This window comes from Hemicordylus capensis, chromosome 5 (genome assembly GCF_027244095.1).
Source record: "Hemicordylus capensis ecotype Gifberg chromosome 5, rHemCap1.1.pri, whole genome shotgun sequence".
NCBI lineage: Eukaryota > Metazoa > Chordata > Lepidosauria > Squamata > Cordylidae > Hemicordylus > Hemicordylus capensis.
The window spans coordinates 23,164,147-23,179,126 of record NC_069661.1 but is presented as its reverse complement, the minus strand read 5'-3'; the positions used below and the strand labels follow the sequence as shown (position 1 = coordinate 23,179,126).

The window sequence follows — 14,980 nt, the reverse complement described above, 5'->3', positions numbered from 1 at the left end:
TACAGGCATGGCCATTCCATGAGGCAGGGGGAAGCAGTTGGCCTCAGGCCCCAGCATGAGAAGGGGTGCAGGCAGATGTAGGGCTGGATTATGACACACTGAAGCCTTAAACTACACCAAGCTTAAAAGGCTCAACAGCATTAGAAAAATGCTTTGACAATGAAAAGGACAATAAAAAAAGAAATAATAAATTTTTATTTTTGCTTGGCAAAGATGCAACAAAAACGAATAATCTAACAAAAAGAGTTATCTTGCAATAGGCCTATTTGCATTTGAAATATCTTTGAATGAAAATACATATGTAGAACTTGAAGTTTAGTCATTTTTAAAATTCAGAGACTCCTTACAACGTGAGGCCCTAAGTGAAGCTTACTTCACTTGTGCCTAAATCCAGCACTGGGCAGATGCCAGCCCTTCATCACCATTGGAACCACCCCGTGGACTTCCCTGCCGCCCACAGCTGCCACCCTTCCTCACCCTATGGGACATGCTGTTCGTTTCCTTCTCCTTGCCCTACTGGAGTGCACGTCTTCTTTCCCTCTTCCCGCTCCCAGTGCCAGCTAGGAACACCCTTGCATCCACTACCTGACTTGGTGGCATAATCTGAGAGTGCTTGCGTGCTCCTGCTGGTGTCTCAGTAGCATGGCCTGAGAATGCTGAGCACCCACCCACAGATGGGGAGGGGGGCGCACGTCATCTTGTCCTTCACCTCAGGAAGCAACGTGTCTTGGACGACCCTTGCTCCAGAACTCCCTCCTCACAAGGATACTGACAGTGAGGCTGTTCCCACAATCAGCCAAGACCGGGCTAAGAAATCCAAGCCCAGGCTTGGCTGTGTGTCAGAACCGCTGGCAACCATGCGGCTGCTGGTGGCACCTCAGCAGTAAAGCCACCTGTGGAGCCAGCCTCTTAAATGAGGTTAAGGGAGTGAGCACTCCCTTCGCCGCCCTTTTCTTAATCGTGTGCAGCACTGGCTGCTTTTTTTTTTTTTTTGCTTTAAATTTTTATTGATTTTAACAATATCTTGAACATCTCATTACATCCAATTAAACAAAAATTGACTTCTAGCTCACCAATCAGCGCAAATCACTAACTATACAATTAACCCTTGCTATAATAATTCAAAACATATATCCTATATCTTACCAAACTCAATTTTAGTCTACTCAACCTGCTAATATTACTAAATTTCAAACCCTGTTTAAAAACTCAGTATTAGGAAAATAGTTCTTTAGGTACAGTAAGAATGATTTCCAATCTTCTTTAAAACCTTCCAAATTTTGATCTCTTATCAGTACTGTAAGTTTTGCCATCTCCGCATATTCCAAAATTTTTATCAGCCAATCTTCTTTTGAGGGCAGTTCATTGTCCTTCCATTTCTGTGCATATACTATTCTGGCCGCCATGGTTGCATACATGAAGAATGTTAAATTGCTTTTGGAAAACTCTCCTTGCGTTATTCCCAACAGGAAGGATTCTGGGCTCTTAGGAAATGCCATTTTAAAAAAAAAATTTAACTCATTATATATCATGTCCCAAAAGGCCTTTGCCTTCTTACAAGACCACCACATATGAAAAAAAGTTCCTTCACAATGTCCACATTTCCAACATTTGTTTGAAACATTTGTATACATTATCGCCAATTTTTTAGGCGTCAGATACCACCTGTACATCATCTTATAATAATTTTCTTTTAAAGTGTAACATGCAGTGAACTTTAAATCAGTTTTCCATAATTTTTCCCAAGCTGCCATATCTATATTATGACCCAAGATGCCGCACCGGCTGCTTTTAGCACCACTCACCTGTAGCTGCAGGGATCCCCACAATGCACCACGCACTCGCATGATGCATTGTGGGATTTCTGATGGCCGGAATAACGCATCCCAGCCTCTGACCTTCCGCGTCCCTGCCAGAGGCAGCCCGTGTCCGTTTGGGAGGGCGATTTGTGCGCCCAGCATGGACCTAACAATCGTCTTTGGGGAGGTAAGTTTCAGAAGCCTTCCTCCACATGTTCCCTCGAGCCCTTTTCACTTCTCACTGATCGTGAGAAAGGGCTCAGTGTGTGTGAGTGTAGGGTTGTACTGGGGATAAATATAATGATGTAGATTGTTCAGGGCTCCTTGGAGGAAGAATGGGATATAAATGTAAAAATAAACAAAATAAAATATTTAAACTGCAGGTGGCAGGCCCTAAATTAGATGAGTCATTTCTGTTCATGCTCACATGGGCTGCTTCTTTGAGGATGATCCAATACATGTGCATCATCTAAACACAAAAAAATTGGACCCTTTTTGCTTTCAGACTGCAAATCTAATTGGTTAAACAATAAGTTAAATAACTGAAAATGCATGATTAATCAACTCAGATGTCTTTAATTGAATTAAAGCCCTAGTCAAAAGGTGATCTCTAGAACTTGCTAATATTTGGGGATGTTAGAAATACAAAACATTATGATTCATTAAATGTATGACTGTATTTACTAAGAGTTATTCCTGTGAGCCTCGTTGATCACTCCTTTTTCTTTTTAAACAGGTTCAAAGACCAGGGAGGGAGTTGTTCATGGGGTCACAACAGGTAAACCCACAATTGCATTTCAGTTTCTAAATCAATGGTAAATCTCCCACCTCTCTCTCAAAGTCATCTTTATCTCTGAGTGGGCTCTGATGCGCAGAGACGAGTGGGTGTGTAATAAATCTAGCATGCGGACAAGCATGCATTCAGTCTCACTGGGAAAGGAATGTGCCTGTAGGTATTGTATATATTTTTATGAGCTTGATTTGTACTTTGGTTCTAGTTTCATTGATCTTCCAAACCCCTTGGCACACCACATGAGAAAGCTGTAAGCGTGCTGTGTGCGCCCACATCTTCCCCGCCTGTGCGCCATTCCTTAATTGTATGAGGACACAGTTCATCCAAACGGTCCCCTACACATGTTCCAAACCTCACTTTAAAGTAGCATTTTGACTGTGTGTAGAGAAATGGTTCAGACTAACCAGGCCCATAAGAGTGTAAGAGGAGCCTTGCTGGATCAGGCCCAAGGCCCGTCTGATCCTGCATCCTGTTTCCCACAGTGGCCCGCCAGATGCCTCTGGAAAGCCCACAACCAGGAGATCTAGGCACACATCCTCTCGTGCCATTGCTCCCCTGCAACTGGTATTCGGAGGCCTCCTGCCTCTGAGCCTGGAGGTAGCCTATAGCCATCAAGAATACTAGCCATTGATAGACCTGTCCTTCGTGAATTTATCTAAGTCTCACTTGAAGCCATCCGAGAACATAAGAATGTCTCACATGAGAGGCAGTGTGTTGTAGTGGTTAGAGTGCTGGACTAAGACCAGGAAGACCCGAGTTCAAATGCCCGTAACTCTGGGCCTGTCACTTCTCTCTCAGCCTAATCTACTTCACAGGGTTGATGTGAGAATAAACAAAGCCATGTACACCACTCTGAGCTTTTTGGAGGAAAAGTGTGATATAATGTATAAATAAAGAAATGATTAAGGAATGGTGCATTGTGGGGAGATTAAAACACATGTGCTCCTGTTGTTATCACGTAGGGCGAGCCGTTCAGACAAATTATCATCCAAGGAGGGCGGAGATCCAGATCAGGATTGTCCTGAGGGCCAAGGGTTAAAGCCCCCTTCCCCTCACGGAGCAGGCCCCTAGGGCTGCTTTTTCCTGAGTAAATGACTGCACTCAAGTACAGAAAGGCAGCAGCTGAAGGCAAGAGCTCAAAGAAAGAGCTGTTTGTTTGTTTGTTTGTTTGTTTGTTTGTTTGTTTGTTTGTTTGTTTGATTGATTTCTATACCGCCCTTCCAAAAATGGCTCGGGCGGTTTACACAGAGAAAAAATAAATAAACAAATAAATAAGTAAGTAAGTAAGAAAGAAAGATGGATCCCTGTCCCCAAAGGGCTCACCATCTAAAAAGTAACATAAGATAGACACCAGCAACAGTCAGTGGAGGGATGCTGTGCTGGGAGTGGAGAGGGCCAGTTACTCTCCCCCTGCTAAATAAAGAGAATCACCACGTTAAAAAGGTGCCTCTTTGCCAAGTGAGCAGGGGCAGGGGTTGAACCAGCAGAGGCTCGTTGCAGATAGAGGGGTTATGTAGGAGTGAGGAGCCCCTTCCCTTCCTGGAGCTCAGACTGGCCCTGATTCTAAACAGGTGCCCGAGCTGGCCTCGCCTTCCTCCCAAGGAGGCCCATTGGGAGGAAGATCCAGAGTAGCCAGGTGAGCACTCTAGTGTAGTTTGCCCCCTCTGTGTAGTTTGCAGTGTGACCTCTGCTTCTGGGGCCCTAGAGGCAAGAGAGGGCACTCTGGGGCCAGGACAGGAGCCTCAGGCACCCAGGGCTGCTCCGAGGAGGCAACTACAGGACAGGCAACAAGCCCTGACTGCTCAGGGTCTGTCTTATCTAGGGGGCTTTAATCTGGGGGTGTGTGTGTCTCGGATGTGTGTTCTCCCCCTCTGAGACGGTCTCATCCAAATTACATTCCAGGTACGTCCTGACAGTAAAGGGCAAGCCTGTCTGCCTTAATAGTGGGCTGCTCCAGGGCTTTGGAATGCACTCCCTGTCAAAATCAGAGCATCTCCATCTCTGGCTGCTCTAAAAAAAACCAAGATCCTTTGTTTGTTTGATGAATTTGTATACTGCCCACTACCGAAGTCTCAAGGCAGTTTACAGCATAAAACAAACCAAGAATAAAACAAACCAAGAATTTAACAGTTAAAACATAAAAGATTAAAAAAATCCATAAAAACATCAACTATAAGTTTACCTTCAGATTGCAAGGACTAAATATATGACTGAATCCAAGTCTAGGACCTGTTTTCTCTGGCTTTTAAAATTAATTACTCAATCAATTAATTTTAAACAGCTTTTTTATTTCATAAACATTGTTTTAATTGTTTTATCCCATTTTATATTTGTATCTTAAATTATGTATACTGCCTAGGGATATACATATCAGGCAGTATATCAAGACAGACAGACAGACAGATGGATAGATAGGATGGATAGATAGGATGGATAGTTTTTTTGGACCTGTGTGCTGCTAGTTTAAAGAGTGAGGGGTTTCAAGAGTAAGGGGGCTTGATCAGTGAAGCATTAGATGAGATAAACTAACAAATGCCCTGTGCATGGGGAGACATTTAGCAAACTGGTAGCTCAGCTTGTGTGGGCTGGATCCCTGCTGCTGGAATGTGTGGAGCAACAGAACCGTTGCTATCTAGGAAAGGCTAAAGAAGGACCCACTGGGACGCACAAAGTGTCTGCTCATGAATTATGCAGGCTTCCTGTGGACTTGGGCTTTGCAGTGGCACCAAGATTCAGGGAGGAAACCTCAGGGCCCATTTCCATCTGCTGTTCATTATGGTTTTGAATGGATTTGAACACAGGATAGCAGCAAATTCTGGCTGCTCTTTATGGGGTTTGTGGAGAGAGGGTATTTCGTCTAGGCATGTCTGCAGTTGCACATTGTTACACAGCAAAATGTTAATGGGCATGCAGCTATTATAAGGATTGCTCTTAGATTATTTGTATCTAAAATACTAGGGAAAATGGGCTTGTAGTAAAACCAGATGATCCTCCAAACCATCACACACAGTTTCCCTTCCAGTATACTGTGATGTCTAAATATGCAGACTCGGAGCCAAACTATAGATGATGAAGAACAGGTTCTTCTTAATTTTCTAATGCCGCAGAGGACTCCAATCAGCAGCCTCACCCTTTGTGGGGGATGGGGATCAGGGCCATCGCCCAGAGCCCATGCTGCCCGGAGCCATGTGCCAGCAGTGGTGGTGCAGGGATTCCTGCCTGCACCACCACTGGCCCCCAGAGCATGGCTCCTGCTGGGGTAGCTGTGCTCCAGACCCCCATAGTGGGCTCTGCTGGGCTGCATAGCAGTGATTCTGGCTGGGCTGCTCTTCTCTCTGGTTTTGCCACTGGGCAGAAGCACAGCTCCTCTGGTGGGACACACGCTCTGTGGGCTGGTCGGGGGGGGGGGACCGGGAGATGCCCGGAAGAATCTCCATGCTGCCGATTCACCTTGTTGGGACTAAGCCTGCGCACATTCAGAAAATTCAGATTTGGATTAGACGCAATCTCACTTTGACAGTTTTGGATTCAGAGTCAATGGGCTCTGGCGATGTTGGATATCCAAATCCGAATTCCGACTTAAATTTGGATTTCTTTTCCATAGCTGTCAATGGGGAGATTTTTTTAAAAATCACCAAAATTCACCAGTTGAACCTAGAACTATGGATGTGCAAACTGGCTAAAGCTCGAGCCAGATCGACATTGAACTTGGCTGGCTAGGGGGCTCGCCCCCAGCTTGCCCTCGAGCCAACCCTCCCCTCCCCATGGCCAGTCTGGGGATTCTAACAAAACTTTATATATCTTTTTAGAAGAGCTTACTGCCTTTCTGGGGGAATGCTGCTACCGCTACTGAGGTGGGTCTCCGGAAGTTCCCCTTCCCCCCACCGGCCTTTCCCTAGTCTCAGACTGCCCCAGTTCAGGTGGTTTATGGGCTGTTTTCTGCCTGTTCTGGGCCTCTTCGCACTGGTGGTGGCCATTTTGGAGGCCACCACAAACCGGGCCATAAACCGTCTGAACTGGGCTGGATTGAGACTGGGGGGAGGCTGGTGGGGGAAGAGACATGCACTGGAGACACACACACCCCTGTTCTCCCCTCGCAGCAGCACCCCCTAGAGGCAGTGAGTTCTTCTTAAATATATATATATATATACACACACACTCAAACCAAACATGCCCGATTCCATTTAAGTCCACTCCAGACTCAAACTGAACCGGGCATCTTGGTTTCATGCACACCCCTACCTAGAACCTTAAAACTCGCCACACATATGGAGAAGAGGTCAGATCATAAAAATAGCCCTGCTGAATCAGGCCCAAACCTTATCTAGTCCAGCATCCTGTGGCCCACAGTGACCCACCAGATGCCTCTGGGAAGCCCACAAGCAAGAGGTGAAGGCATGCCCTCTCTCTTGCCATTTCTTCCTCTCAACAGGTATTCAGAGGCATCCTATCTCTGAACCTGGAGGTAGCCTATAGCCATCAGGACAGGGGAGCCTTCACTGCTAATTGTTTCTCGACGCCCTGCACTTAGATTTGGATGTGAAGCGTTAGTGCAACTCATCCCTTTTCAACTGAGCCTCAGAGACCCTCAGAAAGTCTCTCTGCTTTCAGAAGTCTCATAGCTTTCCAAGGGTCTCCAAGGCTCAGCAAATTATTGTGGAAAAGCCTGGACTTATCCTGAGGTGAGAGAAGCGTGGGAGTCTTCCTGATGCCATCCTGACTTTGGAGACACTAAAAAAAAAAAGGAAGTAGGTCTTCTTGCTGCTTTCTGAGTGCTTTCAAAGTTCCATCCAGGGCCAGGGAAGCTCATCTCTTCAGGCTCAGGAAAAGAGTAGAGACTTTCCGTAATACTGAGCTCTTTTTGTCAGAGCAAACAATGCATCCACCGTCTGATAAGGTCATTTGTGGGCACCTGGGGAAGGAGCAATCCTCTCAATGCTTTGCCCATGGCACACTGTGCAGACGTGTTCTAGAGCATAGGTTATGGCTCTGAGCTGGAAATGGCCTGGCAAAAGAAGATGCACAGCTCAAGAAATCTGCTCTCCTCGGGAAGCTGATTGTCAAGTCCTTACCAGAAATGTCGGAGCTATTTGAAGCGTTTCGAAACAGATGGGAGTATGTACAGGCATTTGCTTATACCTACACCATCAGGGCATCCTCAGAATAGCAGCATCATATTTTCACCAAGTACAAAGCTGTGAAAATAGAATGTGTTTCTGCCTTCTCCATTTTCACCTGTAGGATGGACAACATATCCCCATGCCCTGGTTTTCTATGTGCACTTTGTGCCCTGCCTCCCTAGAACTCAGGATCAACCAGTAAGATTAATTGGCAGTAGATTCAGAACAAACCCATGAAAGTCTCTTCTTCACACAATGCATGATCAATTTCTGGCAGGAGTGGCCAACCTAAAGGCTCTCCAGCTGTTGTTGGACACCAACTCGCATCATCCTCAATCACAACAATTTGTAGCTGGGGTTGATGGGAGATGTAGTTCAGCAGCTGCTAGAGAGTCACAGGTTGGCCTCCTCTCATTTACGTCATATGAAGCCAGAAGGTGTGGTGATGGCCACTAGCTTAGAAGGAGTTTAGAAATGGATTAGACACATGCAGGTCTCTTGATGGCTATTAGCTCTGATGGCTATTTGCGGTCTCAAAAGTAGTATGCCACTTAGGTGATTGCTAGAAAGAAGAGGGCTGTTTGCCTCCATGTCCCATTTCTGGGCTTCCCAGAGGCATCTGGTTCGCCATTGTGAGACTGGGTTGGATGGACTTTTGGTCTGATCCAGCAGGGAATTCCCAGCACTGAACTTCTTTGTTTATATTTTTAGCTATGTGACGATAAAAGCATCCGGCAACATGATGTCGTAGTGTAATGGTTAGAGTGTTGGACTAGGATTAGCGAGGCCTGAGTTCAAATCCCCTTTCAGCCATGAAACTCACTGTGTGATTCTGGGTCAGTCAATCACCTCTCAGCCTAACCTACCTCACAAGGTGGTTGTGAGGGTAAACATAACCATGTACACTGCTCTGAGTTCTTTGGAGGAAGAGTGGGATATAAATGTCAAATAAAATAAATATGGAATAACAGTATGATTGTATGCATGTTTTCTTGGAAGCAAGTCCCACTAATGGGACTTCTTCCAAGAAAGCTAACATAGGATTGAGCAGGCTTGTAGAGAGGGGAGGACTGTGGTAATGAACATGAATTGTGCCCTTTGCTGAGCAGGATCTGCCTTGGTTTGCCTTTGAATAATGACGACATATGAGCACTGTCTGCTATAAGATATTCCCCTTAGAGGATCAGGCCATAGCTCAGTGGTGAAGCATCTACTTGACTGCAGAATGTCCCAGGTTCACTCCCTGGCAGCATGTCCAGAGCGCTTTCCAGATTACACTCTACAACAGTGTCACCACATGTCTGTGAAGTGTGCTTCCATACGTTTTGACATCCCAGTCCCTGCACTGTCAGCAAAGGGCCATTCACATTTCCGATGCCACCTTCCGGGTTTTATCTTTGCGTTACAGTGCTACAACGTTGCAAAAAATAGCTGTATTTTCCTGTTGTAGGAGGTTTGTACAAGCGAAAAAAGACTGTTCCCCCTGCTGGTGGCTTTGCACAACACCCTTTATTTATGGTTTCAATACGATCCTGCCAAGCCGAAGTAAACTACCTCTGTTGTAGTGTGCAATCTGGGAACCGCCCAGGTAGGACTGGGAAAGACTCCTGCCTGAAACCTTGTAGGGCTGCTGTCAGGCAGGATAGGCAATGCTGAGCTAGATGGACCAATGGACTGAGTCAGAATAAGGCAGCTTCCGGTGTTCCTATGAGCTTCTGGTCATGTCTCCTGCTGCAAATAAGAATTCCCTCCAGGCGAGTTATTGTATTAGCATGCATACGTTGTTTCTTGAAAACACTGCATATATTATCCAAGTAATCCTTTGGAAAACACTGTAATATAGTCTGGTATTAGTATTCTCATATTGCATAGGAAAGCCTGAGGCTGGGAGAGAGTGTGTGCCAAAGGCCATCCAATGATTTCATGGCAGAAGTGAGGCTTGAACTGGTAACTTCCTGACTCACATACCTAAAGTGCTATGCTGTGCTAACTCCAGAGCACGGCTTTTGAAAATGGGAAGAGTGTTGTTATGGGTTGTTCCCCCCCACCCCCCGGCTGTTAATGTGCTACAAATAACTAATGTAACTATGCTTGGATAGACAGGCTACTAGATACACCGGGCCAAACTACATATGTGGCTGAGGGGCGGGGGATGGAATTAACTTTTTCTGCACTGGCTGTTTTTTGCTCCATATTGGCCTTTTGCCACCATATTTGTTTGTTTTTAAATATTTATCTAAATCAACCAATCAGTTCAGGCTCTCATGATGTCTCATGAGGAGGGAGGGGATACTTGGTGCCCCACCCCAGACCTCCATGGCCCAGACTGTCGCCTCCCCACCCCACACTTTGCTCTATTGTACCTATGCCTTTGCAGGGAACTCTGAAGGAAGTACTTAAAACCATCTTGGTTGGGTATACTAATGTAAATAACATGAGGCATCCACATTTGCCTCACATCTCCAACTTGAAACATCTCACCTTTTGCCTCACTTGCCTTTCACCTTTTTTACAGTGGCTGAGAAAACTAAAGAACAAGTGTCAAACGTTGGGGGAGCTGTAGTGACAGGGGTGACGGCAGTAGCACAGAAGACAGTGGAAGGTGCTGGAAATATTGCAGCAGCCACCGGCTTTGGCAAGAAGGACCAGCTGGGCAAACAGGTTGGTTTAGCTGCTCTTTATTAACAAGGGTGGATTTAAACTGGGATTTTTCCTGTAAATCTTAAACATCTTATAAGACTTAATTAGGTGCCTCTGATCTGTGTGATTTTCCCCAAAACCAAGCTTCCTCCCCACAATCAAGAGGAAATTGTGGGGGTATTTTCTGGATTAGTAGTCTTTCCAAGGACTACTGCAATGTGCACAGCCTTTGGAAAGACTATTAGCCCCCAAAGTCTCCATGCCTTTCCATTAACTGTGTGGGCAAAGTTGGCAGGGGGAGGAGAACCAGTTTGCTGCCACATTCTTTGAAACATGGAAGAGAAGCTGCCAGTGCTCCCACTTGCTGCCCCAGGGACTTTAAGTAGAGGGTAGTAGGGAGTGGGACCTCTTTGCGACATCTAAGTAAACACAACTTGTGATTGGATGTTGTATTATGCCTTCTCCCATCCTGCTTCCCATTACTGTCTATCGGGGGCAGGACAATGCCCAGTGCTGTGACATCACATCACGTGTGTGTTTTATTATTAACAACGCTTTTCTCCCACCATTCCTCCAGGGAGCATGGGTGCCTTACAAGTTTGTTCTTTTCCCTCCATGCCCCTGCCCCAACAACCCTGTGAGGTTAGGCTGAGAGACAGACTGCCCTATGGCTAAATTTAACACATTGAGTGAGTTCATTTGTCATGCAAAACTTCTGCTAATGCTGAGTTCCACATGACATCCCACAGCCTCGGGAGCGTGTGATCCCCACCCATCCCCACACAAATGCTTACTTCCTTTCTAGGTTAGGATAAGCCGAGATTGGTCATGAAATCAGAACTGACCAATTTTGGTTTATGCTAACCTCCTTACTTCAGATAATCTGTTGAAGTGAATTTCAGATCTTGGGTTCTCTGAATCAGATAGGTTAGATTAAGCTAAGATTGGTTGGTTCAGATGTCACAACCAATCTTGGTTTATCTTAACCTAGAATGGAAGTCGGCGCTTACACAGGGAGGAGAGGGTGCACTCCCAAGACTGAGGGACATAACGCAGAGCTTGGCATGGACAGACGTGATGTCTGAAGCTGTCAGTCAAACAAAGCAATTCAGCCTTGTTCAAGCATTGTGTATGCTGAACAACAGGTCAAGTGTCTGAGTAGAAGGCTATTGTAAGCATGCCAGCGAGGCCTGCAGCACCATAATGGTGTGTTCTGTATCCATACATCCCTCTCTTCCTGACTACACTGTTGCTCTGCAGTCTGTGAGGAAAGCAGAGGCATGGCTACAGATCCTATTGAGTACCCAGAATGTTGGGGGGCAATATGCTAAATCATTGTAAACCGCTTAGAGAGCTTCCAGCTATAGAGCGGTATATAAATGTAAGTGCTATTGCTATTGCTATTGCTATTGGTGCCAGGGTGTGCATGTGACTAGCCAGCACGCTCCCTTTCCTCTGTACTTGGGCACAACTTATTCACTGGCTATTTGTCTCTCCAGACTCTCATAACACCTAGAGCTGGGTCTCACGATCCGTGAGACCCAGTTTTGCAGGGTGAGTGGGGAGAGCGGGCTAAGCCCACTCTCCCGCTCATGAGCGGAGAGGGAGCCCTGGGCGGCCAGATCAGCCGCCCACACGATTGCCAGCTCCGAGATGGAGCCGACGGGGGCTGGGGGGAGTGGGGGCTGATTGGCCCCTGCAAGCTCCAGCATGCCCTGCGCAAGCACTCAGGGCATGCTGACGAGACCCCCGGAGCCGGGAGGTGGCTTTTCACCTCCCCTCCAGGGATCTCCTCGTGAGTAGCCATGGCGCAGAGCCGCACCATGGCTACTCATGATTCAATAGCCCGGGTTTGCGGAGCGCTCGCTCCACAAACCTGGGCTAAGGGGCAGGCTACTTGAGCGGATTAGCCGCTCAAGAACCACCGGGCTCGCAGCCGAGCCCGGTGGTTCTTACGATCGGGGAAAATCGGGCTAGGCTCTCCTAGCCCGATTTTTCCCGATCATCAGAATAGCCCCCTAGTTAAATACTTTGTAAACTGCATTTTCTGTCATATGTTATTTAAAAAAACAAATTGTGTGTTTGTAAGACAGTTCTCTCTCGAGATATTGTAAAAGGCTTTTTTGCAAGGAGGAGGGTTCCCATATATATCAGAGAGAAAGAGTGCACATCTTGATGAAAGAGTGAAGGTAATGCTTCTTTACTGTGCATTTGGCTCGAGTTCTTTGTATAATGCCATTTTCAAGTTTTTGCAACTTCACAACTAATGAATCACTGGAGAATATGGAACATAAGTGAAAAGCTATTACAAAGAAAGCCATAATGTCTTTATTGCTTGTGGGTGTCCCGCTTACCGGATTTAGAAAAGCAATTTTATTCATTCTTTTTACATAGCTCTCTGAAAAGTGAGTCAAATGTGTTAGTATAGCAAAGATCTAGGAATACACTAGTGTCAGCTGGGAACTGATGCCTCACAGTGGCTCAGTTCTCACTGTGGAGGCAAACCTATGTCTGCACTGTACCATCTCAAACTTTAGGTGGGGTTCCCACTGAATACTCACCCATACAAAACATAGAACAATGCCCTTCATGCAGCACAGTGGGTGTTAAGGAGAAAGGTGCTAGCCTAGCCTTCTTCCTAACATGCTAGTTTTCTATGTGTGGGCATCCTTCTTCAGCCTGTTACAGCATATGCTACATGTGGCAGGCCATACGCTTGACTTGGTCTTTGGGTCAATGGTGGACAGTGGTGCTCCATGGATAGTCTAGGAGGCTTCAATACCGTTATCATGGATGGATCACTATCTGGTGAATACTGAACTGAGGGTGGACCCAATACACTGCAGGGGTCGGGCATCACTGACCAGTTAGGATGGTCCTCCCTCGGAGGTTTATGAATCCTAATGGATTCCTGATGGCTCTTGGGGAGTTTCCTGCTGAGAGAGAGAATGATCCTGTTGACGCCTTGATCTCCCTTTGGTATGAGGAGATAGGTCAGACAATTGACACAGTTGCGACTAGGCTCCCTCTCCAGATCCACCGAGTCCAAGCGAGGACCCTGGTATACAGGTGAGTTGCGGACAATCAAGTAGGCTGGTAGATGGCTTGAGCATTGTAAGCGGAAAACTCAGAATGAATGTGACCGAACACAGGCTAGAGCCCATATTAGGGCCACTCTATGGTGGCAATGGCAGCAAAGAAATCCTACTTTTCTGCCACCATCATGTCTCCTCAGTGTCGTCCAGCAGAGCTTTTTCAAGTGGTTCGGGGCCTCCTAGGTGAGGACCTCAAAGACCATCAAACAGAACGGCAGCCCTCTGTGACCAATTTGTGTTACATTTTGTGGATAAATCATTTGTATCCATTCTGACTTGGATGCTAAGATTTTTGCGGCACCAGAACTAGATGTTGCCAATGCACCATCTGGTCTTATTATATTGGATGGTTTTCAGACTCTGTTGCCTGAGGAGGTGGACAGGCTGCTTGGAAGGCTGAGGCCTACCAAGTGCATCCTTGACCCACGCCCTTCATGGTTGGTGAAGGCTTCTCGGGAGGGACTGGGTACATGGGTGGCAGGGGTGGTGCCCCCTCATCTGAAGGAGGCAGTCTTTAGGCCCCTCCTAAAAAAGCCCTAATTGGACCCAGATGACTTAAATAACTTTTGACCAGTTTCAAACCTCCCTTTCTTGGGCAAGATGTTGGAAAGTGTGGTGGCATCTCAGCTCCAGGCAGTTCTGGATGAATCTGATTACTTAAATCCTTTCCAGCCTGGCTTCTGACCTGGATATTGTTGTGAGCTGCCCCAAGCAGTAGTGTACTGGAGGGCCGGGTATACATATTTTAAATAAATAAATAGAAGTTGGCTGTCTCTAACTACTGTCTTGATCAGCTACCCTGTGGCTTGGCTTTGTCATCAGCTGGTTATCACAGCCCTTACTTCAGATGCTCTAGTGAATGGGAGTGGGACCACAGTTGTTGGATAGGATGTAGTCATGCTATGTGAGTAGCAGAATGACATAGTGTAGCTGTAGTTGGCCTGCATCATTTTTCAGATCACAAGTGGTAGATTCTATGATCGAATGCTTGTATGTAGACATTAAAAGTTTCACATCAAAAACTGGCATGTCAGGAAGAAGAATCCTAGCTTTGCCAAATTTTCTATGTGCAGGGAGGGTGTTGTTTTTTAAAGGGGACATTCAAACATGCAAATCTCACCAACATTTTGAAGTTGTACAGTCCCAGAATGCTGGACCACGTGTTTTTGTGCCCTGAAAATTAGCTCTGACAGATGTCTCTTACTAAGGGGATCAGATGTGTGGTTCCAGGGTGTTAGCTCAGGCCTGGCTCCCACCCATCTATAAATTTGAAGATGATCCATTGCAGGATCAGTGCAGTAGCTGAAGGCTGTATGCCTGGCTATCCAATTTTCCCACCTAGGTTTCTGGGGAGAATGATAGCTGCACATTAGGGGACATTTTTCCACATTCCATTGTTGCACATAGCAGCAGCAATGAACCAGGAGTCAGAAAGCTTTCTCTCAGCCAACAAAGCTTTGCTGAGGAAATGCACGAACATTACCACTAAGCTATATTTGTCTATTGATTTGAATCCTGCTTCCTGTAATTTTT

General features: G+C 46.2%; 1 protein-coding gene across 1 annotated transcript in view; it reads left to right on the top strand.

Moving 5' to 3' along the window:
• The window catches only part of SNCA (synuclein alpha), a 101,873-nt gene that overhangs the window by 23,649 nt on the left and 63,244 nt on the right, over window positions 1–14,980 (top strand). Inside the window, exons 3-4 of the mRNA XM_053256688.1 lie at window positions 2,536–2,577; window positions 10,228–10,373. Coding sequence (XP_053112663.1) covers window positions 2,536–2,577; window positions 10,228–10,373 — 188 coding nt within the window. The remainder of the gene's footprint in view (window positions 1–2,535; window positions 2,578–10,227; window positions 10,374–14,980) is intronic.